At 44.1% G+C, this 14,370-nt stretch overlaps 1 protein-coding gene across 1 annotated transcript in view; it reads right to left on the bottom strand.

The window, feature by feature from the left end:
• Nucleotides 1-279: 279 nt before the first annotated feature.
• The window catches only part of MTRR (5-methyltetrahydrofolate-homocysteine methyltransferase reductase), a 28,331-nt gene continuing 14,240 nt past the window's right edge, over nucleotides 280-14,370 (bottom strand). The window contains exons 7-15 of the mRNA XM_033110444.1: nucleotides 14,032-14,185; nucleotides 13,070-13,158; nucleotides 10,157-10,337; nucleotides 8,020-8,062; nucleotides 7,312-7,474; nucleotides 4,437-4,555; nucleotides 3,216-3,308; nucleotides 2,915-3,097; nucleotides 280-678 (exon numbers count right to left, since the gene is read on the bottom strand). Coding sequence (XP_032966335.1) covers nucleotides 534-678; nucleotides 2,915-3,097; nucleotides 3,216-3,308; nucleotides 4,437-4,555; nucleotides 7,312-7,474; nucleotides 8,020-8,062; nucleotides 10,157-10,337; nucleotides 13,070-13,158; nucleotides 14,032-14,185 — 1,170 coding nt within the window. The 3' untranslated portion in view covers nucleotides 280-533. The remainder of the gene's footprint in view (nucleotides 679-2,914; nucleotides 3,098-3,215; nucleotides 3,309-4,436; nucleotides 4,556-7,311; nucleotides 7,475-8,019; nucleotides 8,063-10,156; nucleotides 10,338-13,069; nucleotides 13,159-14,031; nucleotides 14,186-14,370) is intronic.

Raw genomic sequence — 14,370 nt, 5'->3', positions numbered from 1 at the left:
GTAATCACATATGCTGCACATGTGCAATTTTACTACATTAATATGAATACTCTTTGTGGTATTTTTCATATAAGAATAAATTATTTTCACATTAAAAAAACCTTCATATTAAAAAAAAAAAATCACAAGATTTAACTACCCAGGGGACGCCAGTGCCCACCTAAGTGCCGGGCGGCCTCCCATGTGCAGACGGACGCCCTGTGAACCCTGAGGTCTCTGAAGTCCCCAAGACACAGAGCGCAGAGCGGACCCTGGACCCCTGGACGTGCTGGGGCGCAGAGCGGACCCTGGACCCCTGGACGTGCTGGGGGAGTGAGGGCCGACCCCAGCTCAGGGGGCCTACAAGCTGGGGCGTGTGTTGGAAATCCGAACCAGAAGTTTGCTACATTGTTTAGTGCTCCACTCCCCACCCTACTTCCTCCAAATAAAGTTAAAAAAAAATTTAACTTTAAAAATTGAAAGTCTCAAGCTTCAATAAAGTTGTCTTTTAGTACTTTCAACCAAAAAAACGTAATCCTCTTCATTTTCTGATTTTACGACCAAATATCCTGAAGATAGCGTTTTTCTTCTTTTAAAGTAGCCAACGTTTTCAGTGCCTCTAGCTTATCAACTCCAACCTCTTTGCTTATTATTTCTGCAAGGGCATCATTTACATCCTTGGCCATGTTCTTAGCATCTCTAGGGAAAAAAATAGTATCAATGTTTAAGAAAGACACTTTGTACAAATCCTCTTTAATTCACGAATCTAATTCCCCTTGACTCCACTATCCCTCCACCTAGTCCTCCCTCCATTTCTCTGGAAAGTGTCCCAACAGGTCTGCGAGCCCCAGGCACCTGTCACTCTGCACCTGGACAGCGGCCTTCACCAGTGACCATTCTAAGACGCACAGCCGACCACATAGGTCACAGCTTACAGTCCTCTAAGGCGTCCACTTCCTGGGAGCAGCCTAACTCTTAAGTCTCCAAGGACCTTGGGGGTGGCTCCTGCGATACCTGTCACCCCTCCCCCTTCTCATGGCGCACAGTGGGACCTGCCAGCCGAGGGCAACAACCTCTGACCCGTCTAAGCCTTCCTGTGCTTGCGCACGCGCACACAGATTAACAGACAGGTTACTCAGAACTTCTGCGTGCCTGGCCCTTTCCCTGTGCCGTCTCAGCTCTTTTCATTGGCAGGATGGGTAGTACCCTCCCCAGAGCCCCAGCAGGCCCAGGAATGGCACTAGCTGTATTGTCAGCACCTGCGGCTGTGGCTTTGCCGCCAGGGAGCACGCGTGTGGGGGGAGGGGTGCACCTCACTTACCTTTGTCTCCCTCACCCCTGATCAGCACCAGGCACTCACAAGGCACTGGAATGTTTGCTGAATGAATACAAGTGTCGGCCAGGACCCTAACACGGCAGAACGCAGCCTGCCCTGCCCCTCGTGGTAGTTTCTTTAAAAAGCTGTCTGCAGTGGCTGCTGACCTTCCTCATCCACAACCCCCGCCCCCATGGCAACACAGCTTCTACCCCTCAGCCCGTTCCCAGGTCACCACCAGTGGCCGCCAGGTGCCACGGCACTGGTCCCGTCTTCTTCTGACTTGTCTATCTCGCTGGCATGTACTGTCCCCTGGACTTAGGGTCAAGTTCACTCCTTCCATGGCTATCCTGTCTGCTCTTCTTGGCCCTGCGTCCCCGGGGGCTGGTCCCTGACAAAGGCTGTGGGGTTTCATCCGGGGCCCTCAGCACTGACCACAGTATGAACTCTATCATGTCCCCCACAGATGTGAAAAGGGAAGCGCCAGCGGTCGGGAAGGACTACGTCTGGGTTCTCGTCGTAAGACGTTTAAGATGCTCTCGCCATTCTCGATGATCAGCGGCTCCTGTACCTGAACCATGGGTTCTGCCTCTATTATTTAAAGGCGCACCCAAACTCCACTGTATTTGATCACTGACTGCCCTCCACAGACAAAAAGAAGATCAAGTACTTAATTAAAAGCTGAATGTAAATGAACACAACATCCAGCATCGACCTAAAGCCGTGCTTTTCAACTGAGAGTCAAAACCCATTAACGGGTCATGAAATCAACTGGTAGCCAAAGCTAGCTTTTCTCAAAATTAAACAATTGAAACAGAATAGAAGTTACCAGAATGTGTCATAAAAATAAATAGAAAAACTTTTGTTTTATGAGACTCGTTTCAATTATACTTACATGTATTCTAATTCACTATGCCTGCATTTCTTTTTCTGTATCATAGTGTAAAAAGCAAACAAACAAAACCAAACAAATCTGACTTGGTTACTTAGAAATGTGTGAAATGTCAGGGATATGTCAGGATAACAAAGAGTAATTTCTTATTTCAAACCTCCTTTTTAATTAGCAAGATTTTTTTCGAGTCCCATTAAACTAAGTAGCAAAGTTCCTAAAACTTTTATTTTCTATGGCCACTTTGGGTTTCTCTAACAGCCCTCGCCTCAGAAAGGAGACAAAATTAACATAAGAATGACTCCGGCTATGCCAACACAGACCTTACAAACTACGCCTTGAAGAAAAAGGATTCTGGCATCCATTCTCAAGCTGAAACCTCAGCATCTTTCCTTAGTTAGGTCAGCGCACCAATCACACATTCTCAGATCAACAAAATCAGTCCTGAGACTTCGAGTTAAATGATTAGTGTCTCAGCACAGACTGTGACCTTCAGAGGCTTAAAGCCATGTATTTAAAATGGCACAAAGCATGGCCCAAAGCAACAATTTTCACCACTGTTTCCATGACAACTTCTTGGCTGTTAAAGGTATGTCAGTCATTTCAGAACCTGCTTTCTATTCCTGTCTTTCATGAAGTATGTCATCTGTAGGTGTCTGGATTGGTGGCACCACTTGGTGCCCTGGTCCCTGACCACACGTCCCTGACTGCCCCGCCCAGCTGGCACTTACCCACATATGTAAATGTGTCCATGCTCCTGGAGGAGCAGCCCTGCCACCTGCTGGCTGTGCAGCCGCAGGCTGTCTTGCACATACTTTACTGGGGCTTCCTCCTCGCCCGCAGGACTGTCTCTGGAGAAGGAAACCTTCAGGTGAGTGAGGATTCCACGTTTATGGAAATGTCTGAGCTCTTCTCTGAAACACAGCAGATAATGGATCAGTAGGTGGTCTGTAATTTGCAGGTGAAGAAGTCTGCAAAGAGGACTGCAACCCTCGGTTGGGTCTGACGATACTAGAACTGTATGTAGAGTACCTGAATAAATAATCTCTATCCCGATGTCTGCAGCCAAAAAACAACCACATCGCTCCAAAGTGTCTGTCTGGGTGTTGTTCTTGGAGTTTCTCTCTAGGTTTAAAAGAAAGTTGAGATGTTTGACATAGAAAAATGTGTACCATTAATCTCTTTAGCCAGGAAATACCAACAAACCCAGATAGGTCTGTAAAATCCACGTCTGCTGTCACTGAAAGTTCATTTCCTGAATGAACACTGTATTCTTGGCCGGGAGCCTCAGCCACTCCAGCAGACATGACAAGTATGTGTCTCTGTGAGCTGTAGACATGTATGAGCTCGATAGGACACTGCTACAAGGACCATTCAAAACATCACATTGTGACACCTACACTAATTTCTACATTAAATACTAATGGCTATTTTAGGAATAAAATTAATTCTCAATTAATGCAATGGAAAAGTGGCACAGGACTTTAAAAGACAGAGTCTGCTGCGGGGTGTCAGAAATGGGCACCCATGAGACACACTGAGTGTCTGTCATCCCTCCTTTGCTTTCTAAAACAAAACAACAGGCTACGTACAAAAGGTGTTAACTACACCATCTGGGAATAGTATATAAGAACTTTCATTATTTCACCAACCGTGAGAGAAGTACAATTTTATTTATTTATTTTATACCAAATAGTTCTGTCCTGATACGATGTTACGTCTGTTACTGTCATTCTGTTGAAAATTACTGATTTAACTTTGGGGTTTAACTTTGAAACTTTTGGTCTAATTGGATCCGTGGATCCGTTACCACTGAGTTTATCTATTAGGTTGGTGCAAAAGTAATTGTGGTTTAAAATGTTAAAAATGGCAAAAACCACAATTACTTTTGCACCAACCTAATACTTAAGTTACAGATGGAACAGCCTGCACATTACTGTAGCATAGAGCTATGCTTGAAATCTGTCCCCAACTGCACATGCTAGAAATGATGGTGCAGCAGGGGAGAAAAAGAAGTGCTGCAGTAAAAGGGAAGTCCCAGCACAACGTAAGATCTCCAGGAGACATCTGTGTTTACTTTTCCCGTGGTGACAAATTATGTTACGCCATCACACATCTGATAATCATTTTTTTTTAATAGAAGTTTTACGACCGAAGTCCAATATCCTAAAAACCGCTGAAGAAACAAAGAAGCTCTGTATTATACATTTCCGCCCGGATCACCAGGCATCCGTGGCCACACTAAGCACGTACCTGTGCTGCAGGAAGCCAATGAAGGGCGCGATGCCAGTTCCTGGACCCACCATAATGATGGGGGCTGAGGGGTCACTTGGTAAGTGGAAAGAGTTTGCTGTTCGAGGAGAGATGGGTATCTGGAATAGTAAACCAATGGGCACGTGTGTGAAAGAAAACCGAGACAAAAGCACATAACCAAGATGATCCTTGCTGAAGAAATCAGTGTAAATTCCCCTCAAAGAAGTGTTATTAAATAGCAGCATTAAATCTTATTGAAACCATGACACGTTTGTCACTACAGAGAAAGAAACAAGTCTGCCCTGCAAATTATTTTTCATCCAAATCAACGATGTTTGAAAAATGACAGGCAAGATATTCCTACGGTAGAACACTGGTGAGAAATCGTCAAATTATCTTTCTAGTCCCATGAATACAATCTGCTTCCTAGTATGAACCCACCGTATACATGATGGAGAAATCCAGAAAAAATGGAGACCTGATGCTTCATGTTTGCACGTACGGGGCAATGAGATTAACATCGAGACAGGGTGAAAAGTTTCAAGTGAAAATTAAGCACCTGAAAGAGAAAGGAAGGGCTTGCTCCTTGCTAGGGAACTGTGCTGTATCTGTTAATCTGGGTCCAGTGTTACTCGTTTCTGTGCAAAACTAAAGGAACAAGTGATGCAGAGAAGACCTTTGTGCTAAAATTTCAAAAGATTTTTCTTCTAAATCATGTGCCAGGCAGGGATTCTTACAAGGAATCAATTTGAAAATATATTTCTCTTCATTTCACTTTGCAATATGCACGATTGGTGAGATATGCAAGATTGCAACATGGCGATACTGAGAGTTAGGAATGACAGGAATCCACTTATATTCCATGCTGGTATATTTCAACCTTTAATTCAAGGAAAATCATATCAAGTTCATCAACAGGATGAACACTATCCCTTTTAAGTGAAGAACTGGCAGAGTGGTGTCAGAGGACTGCTCTCGTTTTGGAATGAGACTGCAGTCACATTAGCCCCGTTCACTTGACTTTCACTTCACTATTTTACTGAAGGTAGCATGACAAGCACTAGGGAGAGAAAGGAGCAAAACCCAACCCTTGTCTTCACGGGACTTACATTCTGGTCGGTGGAAAAGAAAGATACAGATCAACAAACACATACCCCACAAATGATGATGGGTAACGGCAAGTGCCAGGGAGCAGTCAGACGGGACACGACGGGTGTGGCAGGACTGCTACCTGGAGCTCTACGTCCTCAGGACGACTGAGGAGACAAGCCAGCGGGTCCTGCAGGAAGCCTAGGAGGGCTACAGCTCCAGACTCGTGCTCTAGCTCTCCTTAAAGGTGCAGGCAGGCTCTGCTCCCTGGCTGCCCCTCACTTGGGATCCAAGCGCCAGGAGCAGGCCCGGCCTGGACCATCCTGTCCTTACATCACAGGGAAGGAGCCGCAGGGGGGCACGAGGCAGCCATGCCAGGCCATCAGGCCAGGGCTCCTGCTCAGGTTTCCCTGGGCAGGCTGAACACCCATGGGAGGGGCTGGCCACCGCCCCAGGGGCGGGAACATCTGAAAACCTCTGTCCTACCAGTCGGGGGAGGGCCTGTGTGGGTCATGCTGCTAACATTCTCTACACTTCCTAATAAAATATGGTTCTGCTAAGCACCGTGAAATTTACAGTTTTAAATGGTATCCGTTCTATCTGCACCTGTGGTGTCTGAATGTTAGGCAGTCAATACAAATCTGTTAAAGTGGGGGAGGAAGGGCGAAGAAAAGGGCGTGAGGAGAGAAAGAACACGTGAAAGGCATCCCTATCTGGTATTGTGATAAGTTATGGATATACTTGTATTTTTTAACTTTCTGGAGATCACCCGCTATTTCTATATATTCATTAAGTGACATGATACTTTTATGTCACTACTCTAATATTCCTTTCCAAAAAATGAATTTTCTCAGGTTCTCCATATTTTGTTGCTACATAACCAATCTAGGAGTACAGAGGGGTAAGGAGACACGGGGACGGGGACGGACACACACACACCACCTCTGTTTGAGGCTGCAGACTAGGAAAATACCAAGTTAAAGGGCAATTTCAGCAGTAGTTTTCCCTTAAGCCTCTCAAGTGTACACCAGGTTTTAATTCCCCCTAAGGGCAATGACCTTTTCAACTCTGATAACTTATAGCAACCAAACCAGTCATTAGATAATGCTACAAATAACACGTTAATTTCTTCAGTATCACAGAGAAAGAGGATTTAACAATAAAGCCTGAAGTTGTTGTTGTTATTGTTGTTTTTAATTTCAATCATCCTTATGGATGGGAGGGACTTTAAATTGTCCCCTATGCACATGGTCCTGAATGAGGTTTAGCTGAGTGCTGTATTAAAACATACAACATGTCACTAAGTCTACATGTAAATGTGCCCCGTTTCTTCAAAAAAAAAAAAAAAGCAGTGTCTCCTCTCACGTACTTTAAAGGCAAGCCCACATGATGTCTCGGCAGCCACAGCACTAATGTGGAATCTGCACACCACGGCTCTGACGAAAAGTGATGAAACAGGGGCAGGTGACCTCCTACAACCCAAACTGAAGGACATGGACCAAGAATATTAACAGAAAAGGTTCTGTTTTTTATGTGTATGACATGCAAGGAGAAAAGACTGTATTGTATAAAATTCATGCTTTATACATTTACAAAATGCATGGACCATTTAATAGGAGGTGAAAGTCCATTTTCCTGACGTTCCCACAGGGATTTTAAAATTCAAGGATGGCATTCGTCTCCCTTTGGATAATCGGGTGGTAACGGACACGCAGGGGAGACTCCATGCTTCTCCTAGCCAGGAAGGGACAGAACTGTAACGATCCCGAGCGGACACTCCTAGTACCTGTGCAGCCCGGGCTTTCCCGCCATCGGGAAGCAGAAGGGACTCAGCCAGCGAGGCCAGCCAGCCCGTGCACACGCCTCTCCGCACACCCTCCGACGTGCTGGACAGAAACTCCACAACATTAAAAATGAAGCGAAGCCTCCCCGGGTGAGACAGACTTGAGCTGCAAAGACACAGATGCGTTTTTCAACTGTTAGGACCAACACGTAAAGGGCGAACGGCTTCTTTACGGCAGTGAGGACGTCTCCTAAAGGGCTCTCTCTAATCTACCTCCAACTCCTCAGAGGGCGAGTTCTGTTGCTACGTAAAAGCCCCCGGCCCTGCCCTCATTTTGTGACGCCATTCAGGAAAGTTTCTAATGACCTGTTTGCCTTCAAGACAATGTAAGATGTGTACAATCTTTCCTGTCTCTTCCCACCTCCCCCACTGCCCAGTGAAGGTGGGGGTGCACCAGTAGTGGCAGCAGGGAAGGCCCCAGTGGGAACACGGGTCTGGAGCATGGGGGCCACTGAAGACCCCCACTCTCTGAGCCACTGGAGCACAGGAGTCCTGAGACACGTCTGCTTCATTCCGTCATGCTGGTTCATGTCTTCTGCAAATCCGGCAAGTTTTCATTGATGGGTTTGTAGCTACTAAGGATTTGGAAGTCAGAGCTTCGTAACATTTTGGGAGAAAGATGCCACATATTATGTTAAGGAATATCAGTACCTTGCACATGAATATGGTCTGGGCTGCAGCTTAGGAAGATGTTCTAGGAAAAAAAAACAATTAAGAAGTCACTGGGACTGAAAATAAATTGTACATAAGTGGTAAAAAATTCAAGTTCTGATTTGATTTGTTTTATTTAGAATATTCAAAATAATTTGTTTTAGTTTTCAATTCACTGAGTCTAAGTAAAATATTACTGAATACTTTCTTCCATTTCCTAAAGGAAACCTGACCTACTGTGTTTCCTTAATCTGAAACCAGTATTTCTACCTAAAGGCTGGTTTCTTAAACCAAAGGATGCTAAGAATAGGATCCACGAGTGGACGTCAGGGTCAAGGAGCCCATGGTATTTTCTGTGTGTGCGTGTGTGTGTGCGTGCGCGCGTGTGTCTGTGTGTGTGTGTGTGTGCACGTGCGCAGTTTTCTGGGCAGAGTGTTCAGTTTTCAGATTTGAAATAAAACCATGACTCCAAAAGATTAAAGACCACTACCTTAAGAATTATGGGAAATACTTAGGCTTGAAATAGTCTTCCTTCTTATATTTACATAACAACAACAACAAAAATGGGAGTGTAGTGATGGACATTTTAAATCAAATTATCCACAAACTCGGTGGATTCAAGATACACAGGTGCTCTTTCAAAGAATGTTAAGGAATTAATACCTGAATACGTACTGTCCACTAACAAGCTTTGGAATTTTTCAATGTCAAGTATTCGTAACAGTAAAAATTTTCAACATGTTTGTAATAATTATTTAGCAAAAATGGAAAGACCTTCCCAAAAAGGCTATTTCAATAAATATAAAAAGAGTTTTCAGACAGCTCAACTTAATACTAAGCTTTAGAAATATTAAGCTTTCTTAAGGAAATTGGAAAGTAATTTAAATTTTTATAAGTCTCAATGCCTTTATTCGTTTTTTACATAACTATGCAATAAATGATACCTAAGTTTTAAAAAGGTGAGAGAAAACCCATGAAAAGACCTGAAACCGATTCCTCTATGACCCAGAGGTCGCCGACGCCATGTGACTTCCTGCCCGTGTCACGGCCCCAAGCCCATGCTGGCCCTGAGACACGGCCATGATCTGTGTGAACGTGGGAGAGCAGGGCAGCGGAGCCTCACTCAGCGCGTAACTGCTTCACCCTCTTCAGGAGGAGGAAAGAGAACAGAATCATAAGGAAAAGAAAGCAGGGCCTGACTTCTAAAGGAGAGGGTCCTTAATCATACTGGGCAAGAAAAGGACCTTGCTGGCCTAACAGCAAAAAGCACAAAACATGTTTTCCTGTCACCAAAAACAAAGACAAAGGCAAATTTTAAGGATTTTACTACTTACCACTACAGGAAAACAGACAGAAGGTGACAAAATTACAAGCACAGGAAAGTCATTAAAGGTTTAAAAATCCTTAAAATTCCTGTAGTCACTGTCCTAGTAAAAGTCTCCAGTCCCTTCCTGAGCCGCCTCTGAAAGCACCTCCCCGCCCCCGACACGAGACCCTCAGGGAGGATCGTAAATTTTCCAGTTGGAGTTTGAGAACCCCGAGACAAATGAGCAAAAGCCAGGATAACTTCCATCTGAGTATTTTGTGCCGGGTCTCCCCCAAGCCTAACACACGCCTAGAACCACCCTGAGGGAGGCCTTGTACTGGTACGACATGGAGTCCCTCTTTGCTCCCCAAATCTGGATTTGGCCAGATGGGGACACTTCTGTTTCCTGCACACAAAGCACACACTTCATCAACCTCCAATTAACCCTGATGGTCATTATCTTTGAAACAAAATTTTTTCTTAGAAAGCTCACTTTTAGATAAAATTAGGCTAAATGTTTCTAAAAAAACAGTAAAATTAATTGAAAAAGGCTGAATGCTGAGCAAAAAAAAGAGTTAAGACGGGTACACTGAACGAGAAAACGATAGTGACAATGGTAGAAGTAAAAAGGAATAAATGAAAGAGGTGGCAGAGGGATTCTTGGACTTCTGGATGGCATTTCAGATGCCCAGGCCCCCGGAAGACAAACTGTAAGGTGTTTACCTCCGGATCACTGAGACGTGTCCCCAGCGCCTGCATAGAATTCAAAGGGCGATAGGAGAGCTCGCTGTTTGTGCCCAGAGGCTGCCCTGGGGCTCCGAGACCACTCACCGAGCAAGAGGCTGAGCGGTGGCTGGCAGGATGGGAAAGCCAGCAGCAGGTCTAACAGGCAGACACTGGCATCTCTTACAAAACGGTTGTAGTCGGCCGCCCCCTGCCTGCTGCACAGCTCTTGCAACCTTCGCTTTTCCGCGCCATCGCTGGTACAGCCCTCCAGGGCCCGCAGAAACGCCTGTGGCCAAAGCAAGGGAAGCAGACCGAAATTACCGTGCGCTGTGGTTACAGGTGGGAGAATATTCGTCAGTATCCACCTGGGGATATACCCGATTATCCAAGAAAAAGTGAGAGAGCTGCTCAGAGTGTGGTCAGGAAAAGAGAACTTATTTTGCTGTTGTTTTAATGTCAGCCTGTTAGCAAAAACGACTTTACTGTTCTATTTTTGGTCACCTTTCCAAGATCCTAAAGCGACCTTATCAGTCACAAGTATGACCTGAAATTCCACGTCTGGTGCATGTGACTAAGGACCATCACCAAGCCTCACAAGTGACCACTAGCTCAGGGCACAACCCTGGCCTTGCCCTGGCTGGTGATGAATGACAACGCAGACGTCTGCATTCATCTGACAACTGCTAAGTGCTTTCTACGTGACAGGCGCTGGGCGGGTGAGGCACTGCACTGGGAGGAAGATGACATGCCGTGCCTGTAAGGCTGCACAGGCCAGTGAGAGCTGTGCAGGAGTAACGAGTGTGCAAACGCTAGCTACCCCGACGGGGGCACGCACAGGACGTGAGGGGCTGCCCAGCATGCACGCCTGCGCCGAAGGTGGCCCCACGAAACACAGGAAGTGAACAATGGCTGACCAGATGGCATGGCCATGTGACGGCACAGGAGCAGGCAAAACTTGGGGACCACGTGCAGTGCAATATGGGTGAAGAGAAATGTGGGCCTGGGATAGAAGGCTGCAGGGACAGGAGGGCCAGAACAAGGGCCCCCCTCAGGTGCACCGCAGAAAGAGGAAAACATGAACGAATAAAGCAAAACAAAGTCCCGAATCCCACGTCTCAAAGACTGAACCAAGTGCAAGTTTGTGGACCGAAGACCAAGCTTGCTAATGATTCTGGGTCTGCACGCAATGCCACACTTATCCATTCCACGGCAGGCACGGTTCTTGTTACCGAAGGTGCTTCAGGAACTAAGCACTCCAGCAAGTAACCTGCTTCGGAAATGCTACTCGGCTCTGCCATGTTTTATCCCACAGCTCAGACACCGTGGCCTGGACCCGGCGGCTCTGCGGGGGTCACGGGTTCCCAATGGCTTAGCCCAGAAGTCCTGCCTCAGCTACGCAGACACTAACACATGGCGTGGCCTGCTCGTGGTATCGGACCCAGAACAGGCGCTCGGACAGGCTGTGGAATGAACGAACACGCAGTCTGCGTGGCTCTGTGGTCAGGTAAGTTTACCAATAACACGGCATCACTTTCCCAAGTCAGCACAGTTTCCTAAGTTACAGTAAAATAGTGGCAATCGTAAATCCTTTAAGACTTTTCACATTTGAATTACAGCAACTTTACGGTACAAAAATAGGAAATACTGCACCGTTTGTAGAGAACAAGCTGACAAACATTACTAAAATTTAAAATGCAAGTATTTTTAAAGTAGCAATTCTATGCCAAGTAATTTGTTTTAAAAAACTATGTCAAACAGGTATGAAAAAATGAATACAGTGTAAGAATGTTCACCTTCCAGTGTTTCCAGTGAATAACTGGAAACAACCAGCAGTCAATGATTAAATCAACAACTTAATTATGCTGTGTCCACAGCATCTGTTAAAAATATCTCCAATGTATTTCCATGTTAGGATATACACACTATTGATTTCTTTTTATGTGAAAAGGCATGTTACAGAACAGTACATAGACTATAGGACCTCGTTTTCTATTTTGCTTTGTTTTTTTTAACAAAATTCAAGCATTATAAAAGTTTGATTATAAAGGTCTATCACTTCCTGAATTATTTATTTTTGTGTCTGGAATTTTTAGTGAGCGTATTACTTTTGTAATAAAAAATATTTTTATATCTATACTTTATGAAATTTAAAAAATGGTAGAATTGAACTAAAATTCTGAATGTATTGAATTTAATCAAAAAGATTTCATCACAGTGAATTCCAAAATTGCTCATATTATATCTAAGACTGAGCATGTCTCTAGAACAGTTTGCTTCCCACAGGGGACAAATACAACACATTAATAAAAGAAAAAACCTGCACGGCGGCGGGTGGCCTAATCATAGCACTCTTTATGCCACCGGCAATCCCAGTTTGGCGAAGCACAGGTTGGGGGTTTTACCCATTAACATCTACTTGAGGGACATGGTTAGAAGAAAGCCTCACAAGTTTGTTTGTTTGCTTTTTAAATAATGCTCCTGGCATAATACTGACATCTACTGGATTGATCGCTCTATTCCAAATTCATCGAAACATCAACGTAGCCTACGAAAGCCCTTCAATTTTTCTTGAAGAATTCTGACTTAACAATAATTGTGAAGTTTTACACAACAAGAAGCTTAACAATAATAAACAGGTGGCAAGTAGGAGGGCGAAGTCTACATTCTCCTAAGTTTCCTGCCATTCGTTCAAGTGTCAGTGTGCAGCTAGCTGGGTAACCAGGTCACCTACGTCCCTTTTGTCACTATTTAATGTGCTACATCAAGCAAGACTAAAAAAAGTGCTACTTAAGAAATCTCATTTCAATAGTAAACATAAAATTTCAATATAAACGCAACATAAAAATGCATGTCTATGACAATTATAAAGACACCACAAACCCTTGGGAACTAATTTTGAAAACATGCTGTGAAGACCATATTTTCTAAGACTTCAAAGGGCAAATACCAGACCTATTTAGTAAATCCAACACAGAGCAAAGCATATTTGTAAACAGTTACCCAAAGAAAGAAAAATACCTTTTTAGGAACTGCTCGTATTTCAAGGCACCAGGTAAGAATGAATTGGAGAGAACACTTCTCGGGGATATGCTGGGGCAAGGCTGCTCCTTTGCAGGTAGACAGGAAGGCGTTCACAACACAGAAAATAAACAATAAAATATTTTGCACTCTTAAAAACACAGTAACGGTAATACTTTATATTGTAGTGCTATCAAATTGCAATATGATTTGTAGCGATGTTTATTCAGTCAAAAAATTTCCCCCAAAAAATAGAGCAGAAAAAAAAACGTACCTTACAAAAAAATAAAAGAATTATAATGTCAACAGCATAATTAGCCATAGCAACCAAATCTAGGCATGCCAAACAAATGAAAGGGAAATTATCCCAAACCAAGGAACACAAAGCCAACAAAGCTGTGGGCCATTAGCACTGCAGGACTCGCATTAAACATTCTAAAACTGAGCTTCGGTTCAAGACTGAGCAAATAACTAAAAAACTAACTTCCTTTAATTCTAGAAAAAGCAATTATTTACATTAAAATAAGCAATACTATGCTAGGATAAACAGAACAGGAAAATACCTTTTTAAAACGGCTCATATAATAAACAAGTTTCCATTGTATGACATTTTAATACATGAACTTAGAAACAACATAACACTGATTCCAAAAAGCAAACCAACAAATCAGCCCAACTAAACAAGCTGCTTCTCCAAACTAGTTACATTCCCTTTTCATGTAGATAAGTATCCAACAAAAGTAAAATCCATCATCATCTCATTCAGTGTGACTGCCATGAAGGCCGAGAAACCAGTTAACACCAGCCTCTGCCTGTCTGAGCGGCCGACAGGGACCCGAGGACACCGAGGGACCCCCAGATGCTGAACGGCACGGGGGGGGGGGGGGGGGGGGGGGGGGGGGCGCATTTCTCACCTCTGCTTTGCTGCCAAGGACACTCTCAGAAGTAGATCAAGGACTTACCTTTCTTCTTGGTGTCTGCCTTAATTCTCACGAGGACATGGTGTTCCCTTCGGTCTGAGAGCTGCAGTCTTTGGAGCAGGCTCTGTACCTCAGACTCGCTGTTGGGACAGACCACGTTGAAGGAATCTCCAGGCTGATAGGTAAACTCCGTTTCCTAAAGAAGAGCATGAAACAAAAACATTCTAGATAAATTCAAGAGTTTCAGCTCTGGGTAACAAAATCAGTTTTTATTATATGACTATTTAAAAACATGAATTAGAAAAAAAATCATTCTAATTGCAAAAATCTAACAAGCCCAACTAACTGAACAGACATCCTTTTATAAGAGTTATTTTACAA

The sequence above is a fragment of the Rhinolophus ferrumequinum genome, chromosome 7 (assembly GCF_004115265.2).
Source record: "Rhinolophus ferrumequinum isolate MPI-CBG mRhiFer1 chromosome 7, mRhiFer1_v1.p, whole genome shotgun sequence".
NCBI classification, from domain to species: Eukaryota; Metazoa; Chordata; class Mammalia; order Chiroptera; family Rhinolophidae; genus Rhinolophus; species Rhinolophus ferrumequinum.
Note: the sequence above shows the minus strand (reverse complement) of the source record. Positions and strands in the feature narration are given on the sequence as shown.